At 42.9% G+C, this 9,624-nt stretch overlaps 1 protein-coding gene across 1 annotated transcript; it reads left to right on the top strand.

Moving 5' to 3' along the window:
• The first annotated feature begins 355 nt into the window (after positions 1-355).
• Positions 356-5,635, top strand: LOC100498625 (acyl-coenzyme A thioesterase 5). The gene is made up of 3 exons (XM_002933738.5): positions 356-1,449; positions 2,962-3,164; positions 3,869-5,635. Exons 1-3 carry the CDS (start codon positions 885-887, stop codon positions 4,466-4,468), a joined length of 1,368 nt encoding a protein of 455 aa, XP_002933784.3. The 5' UTR covers positions 356-884; the 3' UTR covers positions 4,469-5,635.
• The last annotated feature ends 3,989 nt before the right edge of the window (positions 5,636-9,624 follow it).

Genomic DNA, 9,624 nt, shown 5'->3' with positions numbered 1-9,624 from the left:
GGGTAAATAGCCATTTGCAGCTATGGAGGAGAACCATGTGTTCTACCTTTTTACTTTTAAAGAGCATTATATTTAGGGATAACATAGTACAGCCCATATGGAAAAAGGAAACTATCCTACCATAATCATGCACTGCCAGAGTGCCAGGACCCTTTCTGGAGGGGGCTGAATAAATTAATTAGCACCACTATTTCTCCTCAATTAGTGAATATGTGGGTGTGCTGGATCCTGTGAGCCCCTGTCACACATTAATTGATATTAATTGGTTAGGTCCAGTTATTGGAAAGCTACCCACAGCACAGCAATTTTAAGTAGAATATATGCAGGGGTGTTTCTGGCCCCTGAGCTGCCGCCTGTGATATTTACAGGCTGCAGGGAGTACGGAGGGGCTAAGTCGCTAGTGTACAGAGCGCAATTGTGCTCTCCACTAGCGGAGCCTAATTTTTGATTTTTAAAACTGGAAATTCATCTCTTAAAGTTACCAGTATTGGCTTTTTGTTGTACCTGGTAACTTCGGGGGACACTTCTGCCTGAGGCGTTTCTCAACTCAGAAAATGATTTATAACTGTTGGTAGCTATTATGTCAGACAAGCCCCAATTGGGCAAACTGGATTTTAGCAAATGCCAGGAGGGCTGCTGTAAGAGGCCATAGAAAGTCACTGGTGGGGGCTGTTTGGGCTTTTTCATACTTGAAGTGCCAGGGTCTAGTTTGAATCCCAGTTGAGGCCTGATGGCAGACAAGCAGCTATCTGCTAAAATAAGAGTGTGGGGAGAGCTGAAGTTGATGGAATGAGGAATAATCGCGCAATAACAAACCCCCCCTGAGGCGCCTGCGGGCTGTGCGACACTACAGGGTAAAGGTCCCTGGGGAAGCTCCATGCGTTATGGTCGCACTCAGGGTCATGGTTCATTATGTGAGGCGGTGGCCTGCGGCTCTTACTGCCATTAGGACTCGTTCCAAGGCTGCAGGGCACAGGTTCCTGCCCGGCCGAGCCATGTCTGTCTCCTTGCAGGTCTCCCCCACTCGCTGCCTGTTTGACGAACCCCTGAGTGTGAGCGGGTCCGGCTTGAGCCCCGGGCAGGAGGTGACTCTCCGGGCAGCAGTTACTGATGAATCCGGGGAGACCTTTACCTCGTTTGGCCGATACCGGGCAGGGAGTAGCGGGGAGTTGGACCTATTGAAGTGTCCTGCTCTGGAGGGAGGCAGTTTTACTGGGGTAGAACCGGAGGGACCCCTGTGGGCCCTACAGCCGCGGAGCCCATTCAGGAGGTTTCTCCGGAAGGACGTACAGAGCCCCGTAAGGCTGGAGCTGTATCTGCACAGGGATCACCAACCGCTGGGACCGATTCTAGCCACCGCCACCCAGGAGAGGGGACTCATTGGGGAAGGAGTGAGGCGGATCCCGGTGCGGGAGGGCAAGGTCCGGGGCAGCCTCTTCCTGCCGCCCGGTTAGTTACTCGCTGACTGGAAATAGCGGCGTCATGTTAGGGCAGTAGAGAAGTCGCTAATGTGGGCAGGGCACTAGTACCATCTCTCTGTCTCACTCTCATATAGAGTTTCAACCCCAAAACACTAAGCCATTTCATTCCCAATTCATTTCTGAAGGTAACAGATTTTGCAGCCCCTTTTTTGTTTTATGGGCTGCACATGTAGCAGTGGGTAGGGATGCCACACAGCCTAGGAAACAATGGGGCAATGGGGCCAACCAGACTCACAGGCTTGTAGTGGTTTTTGATTGGCAGCTGCTTATTACAGTCACAGTATTTGGCCACATGTAAGAAGGCATGTGTGGCCTTGTTGCACATAAATCTTTTTAACATTTTATTATGCATCTTCTGTACTTTGCATGGGTAATAACTGCACATACAGTGGTGTGAAAAACTATTTGCCCCCTTCCTGATTTCTTATTCTTTTGCATGTTTGTCACACTTAAATGTTTCTGCTCATCAAAAACCATTAACTATTAGTCAAAGATAACATAATTGAACACAAAATTCAGTTTTTAACTGAAGGTTATGTTATTAAGGGAGAAAAAAAAACTCCAAATCTACATGGCCCTGTGTGAAAAAGTGATTGCCCCCCTTGTTAAAAAATAACTGTGGTTTATCACACCTGAGTTAAATTTCTGTAGTCACCCCCAGGCCTGATTACTGCCACACCTGTTTCAATCAAGAAATCACTTAAATAGGAGCTACCTGACACAGAGAAGTAGACCAAAAGCACCTCAAAAGCTAGACATCATGCCAAGATCCAAAGAAATTGAGGAACAAATGAGAACAAAAGTAATTGAGATCTATCAGTCTGGTAAAGGTTATAAAGCCATTTCTAAAGCTTTGGGACTCCAGCGAACCACAGTGAGAGCCAATATCCACAAATGGCAAAAACATGGAACAGTGGTGAACCTTCCCAGGAGTGGCCGGCCGACCAAAATTACCCCAAGAGTGCAGAGACAACTCATCCGAGAGGCCACAAAAGACCCCAGGACAACATCTAAAGAACTGCAGGCCTCACTTGCCTCAATTAAAAGACTCGTTGCAAGTTATCGCAAACGCTTGATTGCAGTTATTGCTGCTAAGGGTGGCCCAACCAGTTATTAGGTTCAGGGGGCAATTACTTTTTCACACAGGGCCATGTAGGTTTGGATTTTTTTTCTCCCTAAATAATAAAAACCCTCATTTAAAAACTGCATTTTGTGTTTACTTGTGTTATCTTTGACTAATAGTTAAATGTGTTTGATGATCAGAAACATTTTGTGTGACAAACATGCAAAAGAATAAGAAATCAGGAAGGGGGCAAATAGTTTTTCACACCACTGTACATATGTGCCATGAAGAACCCAGCTCCCTACCAACTGGAGCAGATACCCATCACTTGCTGTTGCTGATGTTTCAATATTAGTTCCAAATGACAGTTGCTGAGAAGCCATCTTTAGTGTTGCTAATGTGCTCTCTCCCACACAGGATCAGGCCCTTTTCCTGCCATCATTGATTTGTATGGCACGGGTGGCGGACTGATGGAACACAGAGCCAGTCTCTTAGCCAGTCGGGGATTTCTTACTTTGGCACTCGCCTATTTTGACTACGACGATCTTCCCAAAGGCATAGGTGGACTTCACCTGAGCTATTTCAAGGAAGCATTGCAGTATTTAAGAAGTCTCCCACAGGTATTTATTTGCATAAAAAATAAACTCCTCAACCCATAATCATACCTCTTTCTTATGGAAGTGTCCTAGGTCTGTCTGAATCAGACATTGAGGAGAAGCTGCATCATACCCACAGTGTACACACCCCAGATAGTGGAATGCTTACGACAGTCAGTTACATATGCAGGTGTATAGAATGGCCAACATTGTCATTTTAATCCAAATTACCATCTCTGTGCCTATGTGGCAGCTTACAATAACACATTATTGAAAGACAGCCATCTATAAAGGGCATTATAGAAGTAAGATTCACAAGGTATAGTTAACTGAATATTTACTGGAAAATGTAGAAATGACTTGATGACAGCATGCTTGAAAATAAAATTGTAAAACAATGTAAAGATTAACATTTGCAATGTTCCCCTCCCTACCCCTCCCTTCTTTCCTTTCCTGTATGCCCTCCCCATATTTACAAAATGTTAAATAAAGAATTTTCAAAAAAAAGAAAGCACTGAGTGTTAAGTAATAATACCAAGCAGACAATGTTGGCCATTCCCCTAGCCTGTAGTAAGAGTGCCAGTCTGTCAGTGCTATTGTACTGCTGTATATTAGCCAAGTGCTGTTAAAAAAAAAAAAAAATCAGAGAGAATATATTTGTAATCAAGCAAATTAGGTCCTGGAGAGAATAAAACATATTTTACTTCTCTGTCCATATTGTTTTCTAGGTTAACAATCAAGAAGTGGGGGTTATTGGCATCTCAAAGGGTGCAGACTTGGCACTTTCTATGGCAGCATTTCTTACTGGCATCAAGGCTGTTGTTAGTGTGTCTGGCTGTGGAGCTAATTCCTTTGCCCCGCTACAGTGTGAAGATTTTACACTTCCGGGCCTGGGGTTCAACCCAGAGAAGATAAAGTTTACAGAAGCAGGGGTGTTGGACTTTTCAGAAGCCATGGATGATCCAAAAGAACCAGCAAACCAGGCTTGCCTTATTCCCGCAGAAAAATCAACAGCTGCATTTCTCTTCCTTTCTGGATCAGACGACATGAATTGGCCTAGTTCTGCCTATAGTGAACAGATTGTGTTGCGCCTTAGAGCACATGGAAAGGATGCGGAATCCCACACTTATCCTGGGGCTGGGCATCTATTGGAACCCCCTTACTTTCCTTCGTGTCGGGCATCCAATCACAAACTTCTGGGTATGCCAATGTTATGGGGTGGACATCTCAGAGAGCATGCTCGGGCACAGAAAGATGCATGGCAGAAAATCCAGAGTTTCTTTTCTAAGCATCTTATTCAGTTTAATTCTGCAAATAGCCGACTGTAAAACTACTACAGATAAACCCCAATTGGAAGCCATTTTCTCAAATGAAAGCACCCAATTATTTTTTAATGTGAATTTTTATATTTATAAAATGTGTCTCTGTTGAATTAAATAAGTAAAGAGGTACTATATTATTGAGTGTAGCAATTTACACACCAAACTCGTTTAATTAGTGGAGAAAAGGGTACTGCATAAGTGCTAGAATGTGTGGTCCATCTGTAGCTTACAGTATGTATTGAATAGAATGATAGAGCAGGGTTGTTTAGCTTCTGTTTTTATCAGATCTTAAGTATCTAATCATGTAGTCAGCCACATGTGTTACAGGCAGCTACTAGAAAACAATACATTATATAAACCGTTTTGAATAATTAAACAATAGTGTAATTTTGGCTGGGGGAAATAATCCTTGTTTATTTAAATGAAAACAGAAAATAATATATATTTAAATGTAAAATTTTAATGTATAGCAAGCTCACCAGTTTTATAAGAGAACCAAATCCAGTTTAAGTCTGGGGGCCATTTTGCTTTTTATTTTTTTTTGTAATGGGTTTCATAATTGAATGGTTTAGTTTTATTAAAATAATCGCCTACATTATGTTTGACTTGATGATTAAATAACTGCCAATGATGAAAAATAGAAAGCACAATTAACACACAGTGGAGAAAGGGTTCAGTTGCTCATGGGAGGAAAGCTTGAAGTGTTTCGTACAGACAAGAAAATGACTTTTGTTCTGTCAGGGAAATTAAGAGTTAATACTTAAAGTCTGCATAATGTGCTAAAAGCTTGTGTTATGATATGAGGAAATGTGCTGAAGCATAACTTCTCGTTTTCCCATGCTACTTATAACTTCATTTCAGCCACTTACTGATCGCACTTGAGATAACATATAATTTGAGACACAGCGACTTGCAACATAGTGACTTGTGGTTACAGACCAAGTACATTGGAAAATGCCAACTCACTTGCCCATATTAGAATGTGACATCCGGCAAAGACCCCAATAAAGTGAAAAGTACAGGGTCTTTCTGGGTGGAGTTGTGGGAGTGTTGTGGGAGTGTATGACAACTAAAAGACTATAAAAAGTCTAGCAAGATATGTATAGATCAGACAACCATTGATATATGCTTGTCTCTCTGCTGCAGACTAAAATAAATACTACCTTGCCTGATTCCGAGAGCCCTGATGTCCTTTGCTGCTGAATTTCTTTAACATGTTCTCTCACTCTCTCTCTCTCGCCATCTCGCAAGTCAAAATTTAAAAAGCATACTGCCCAATAGCCCTTCTATTGGCTCCTACTTTTGGCTCACCTAATCAAATATTTACTCAGTCACACTTACTTCACATTTTCTAGAACAGGCCGCCATCTCTAAAAAGGTATTCTCCCTTCCTTTCCCTCTTTGCTTCATACTGCACATGTGTTTCATTCCCTCCCCCCTCCCCTCTGGCAGATCCGCTTCTGATTGGCTGGTGGGCATGTGTAGCTCAGAACAGGAGACAGGATCAAGTTACACACATGCTCAGAGAATAGGAAGGCTGCCGCTGGCACCTACAGGAAGGGGAGAGAGATTTCAGTGATGTCACTGTAGTCTTCACACTGCTGTAGGCTGCCAGCACCATATCTCAGAGAAGCAAGCAGGGATCTGGGAATTTAGATATGCAGTAAGTACTTAAAAATAATGCCTTTAGACTTACCGTATATACTCGAGTATAAGCCGAGTTTTTCAGCACCAAAAATGTGCTGAAAAAGTCAGCATCGGCTTATACTTGAGCATATACGGTATCCATTCGCGCCCCCCGTGCACCCCGGGGTCCACATGAGTCCACAGGGGGCGTTACCGTGCGCCTCCTCCCATGTGCGTCAGGTGTTTGTGTGAGGCAATGAGCAAACTCTCCTTCCGAGCGCGGGCGCTAGACGCCGCCAAACCTCTACCGCTGCGTCTCTATCAACCGGGCCGTGCTGCAGATGCTGACGGGGATGGAAAAGGAGGTAATATTTTTTTTTTTTATTCCCCCCTCCTCCGTCCATTGTAAATGGGAGATTGGTATTCTTACGCCGGACGAGATACGTAGGGGTCGCTGTTTTGCCTGCTAGCTACGTCAGGGTTGGTTGGCGTAAGGCTCTGGCAGGCGTAGTTGGCTGCAACCGCCATGTTGTTGCGTGCGGTCCCTACGTCAAAGTGGGATGGGGATTGGGACGTAGGCGCAAGTTGTGTTGTGAATAGGAAGCGCCGTTGGGGAAGCGTAGCACAGCGCCTGCAGTTCTGTTGCCGGCTTGAGCTGTATGTGTTATTGGGACCGATACTGCTGTCAGTGTTATTAAAGGGGAAGTTCTCCTTAAACATTGTTAGCTATAGACAGTAGCCAACTAGGCTAATATTTGTGTTTGCTAGCGCGCATCCCCCCCCCCCATGCGTGCATGCGCAACAAATTACAGGGCGCCCTGCAGCTACCGGCGTGCTCACTCAGTGCCCCGGAAGAGACTGCAGCGTTGTTGTTGTGGTGGCCCCTCTGGGAAATTAGAACTGTGGGCTTCTGTGAGGGTGGCTACGTGAGGGTTTCCATAGGGGGCATGGGGGGTTGGAGAGAGCCCTAGGCTTATACTGGAGTCAATAAGTTTTCTTAGGTAAAATTAGGTACCTCAGCTTATATTCAGATCGGCTTATACTCAAGTATATACGGTACTTTTAATTTATATTAACCTTTAAGCCATATATCTTACCGTACTTTGCCCTCCGCTGTAGTTTTAAACCCTAAAAATTGTGAGAGTATGGCGCTGTGCATTGTATTGTGCTAGTTACACTCATAGTTACAGCATAGGGTTATTAGCCAATTTAGTTACACATTGGCCTGTAAGGCCCATGTCAACTCAGCCTGTGCCTGTCCGAACAAGCAGACCCAGTGAGAAGTTTATAATGTTACTGATTGCTGAAAGTAAGTATTATTTGAAAGCATAGAGCCTTTTATTGCCTTTGGTTTCTAGAACCAAATTACAGTACCTATAGTTTTAAATACTGTCAAATCTGCTTAAAGGAGCCCCAGGCCACAAATTCTCTTTATATTGATTCCTAAAAGCTTTATAAGTAAAATTTTTGGCCTAATAACAAAAAAGAAACTTTTTCATCCTATAAACACGTTAAGTAATGAGCTGTAACAAGGCTTCTATCATGGATGCCATGATTGCTGCAAAAGTGGGTTGAGTTCTATGGGAGAAAAGAACTATACAATTTACACATTCTATACTGATGTGTAATTACTATCGCATCAAAACATTCATGCATGTCACCTCATTAAATTTCATTACTTTTCTGCTTAGAACTGGGTATAGATTTGTTGAACCTAAATGACCTAACCTGTTTAACTTGATGACAGGGACCGTTCACATGATCATCACATGTACCCAATGTGAGAGCGTGCAATGTTTGAAGCACTGGTACTCATTCACTGAAGCATAAAGGAGGCACCATCAAAGATCTCCATTATTCTAGCTTTCTTTTTTAATACTGAACCACTGACTACATGATTTTTCTTCTGTACCTTGTCATTGTCAACAAGTATATATAATATGATTTGTTGCAGCTAAAAGGGCAATTAAGGGACAAGGTTAGAGTGCCTTGTCCACAGTCTGTCCAAAACAACAGATTTGCCATTTTGGGTGAATGTGCTGGGAAGGACAGCCCTGAACCAACATGTATGGAGCAAGCTAACTCTCTGAGCACCCTCGGGGCAGGGTCTCTAATTCATGTGGGAGGAGGAGTGCTAGGAAGGAAAGTTAGGTTGTAGTTATATGGGAATCCATTATTAAAGAAGTGAAAAGGGGAATCTGTCACAAGAAACCTACATGCCAAACTATCTGCTGCTTGCCTGGTACTAAGGTTTGGCATGTAATGGAGTGCATGAGCATGTTATAGAGAGTAGCTGGTGGGGACCCAGTGGTTGAGATACACATTGCTACCACTTAAAGCACTTAAAATGGTTTTAGGGAACTAAGCACTAGGCACCTAGAAAAAAAATAGAAGTTAAAGGTAAGGACTTTCTTGGTACTTATCACAGGAATATTACCTGTGCCACAGTCTACGTAACAGAGACTGAGGGAGCTTAGAGAGATTGGTTCTTGGTTAAGAGATTAGTGTGGGGAGGGAAATTTGGGTTTAAATGCTAGGATGTTGGAGGAAACGTTAAACAAGGCATGGGGGGGGGGAGCAATGGGAAGTATTGTGAAAGATAGGATACATGAGGATATTGGTATAGTAAGGGAAAATGGGGGTGGAACTATGGATGGGGATATCATATATTGTAGGGAGGAATCATAAGTCACATATAGGAAATATAATAACTGTTTTTTTTCTATTAAATGTATGTTTACTAATGCAAGAAACTTGGTTATATGGGAGAGCAAGAATTAATGGTTCTAGAGGAGAAGTGTGATGTTTTACCTTGCTGAGCGGTATAACTTGTATTGGAGGGATAGGGGAAATAGAAAAGTAGGGGTATGTTATTGCATTAGGCAGATTTTAAACCGAGTGTAAAGGAAAACATTGTGGAGAAATGAGATGGCTAAAGCCTTATCAGCTGGACTTTTCACAGGTTGTAAGACATCAGGCAAAATGACTCTAAAAAGGTAAATGTGCTTGATCAGTTATTTTCCTCCATGTATTCAATAGATGAGTCAGAGTTACAGAACAAACTCTGTAAAGGTGCTCATGGCTCAGCTCAATGGCTGAGGGTTTACTCAACATTATTTTGGACAGGGGCCTGGACTGGCTTGAGCTTGATTGAGTACACACTAGAGTACTTAGAGAGCTTAGTTCGTTTTTAGCAAGACCACTTTTTAGAATTTTTAATTTCATCTGGTATACTGCCTATGGATTGAAGGAAAGCTGATGTAATTCCAATATTTAGAAAGGGATTACAGATCTCAGCCTGACAACTGCAGGCCTGTAAGTCTGGCATCTGTTGTAGGCAACCTATTTGAAGGTTTGTTAAGGGATCACATTTAAGATGTTTTGCAGAATGGCATAAGTAGTAATAGTAATCAGCATGGCTTTATAAAGGATAGGTCATAGGTCACAAATTAAGTAGCTGCGTGTGATGTGGTAAAGGGGTATCTGGACAAACTGGGCAACTAAGGGGCAGATACAATGTTAGGTTATACATTTGG

Source organism: Xenopus tropicalis, chromosome 8 (assembly GCF_000004195.4).
Source record: "Xenopus tropicalis strain Nigerian chromosome 8, UCB_Xtro_10.0, whole genome shotgun sequence".
Classification (NCBI taxonomy): domain Eukaryota; kingdom Metazoa; phylum Chordata; class Amphibia; order Anura; family Pipidae; genus Xenopus; species Xenopus tropicalis.
Note: the sequence above shows the minus strand (reverse complement) of the source record. Positions and strands in the feature narration are given on the sequence as shown.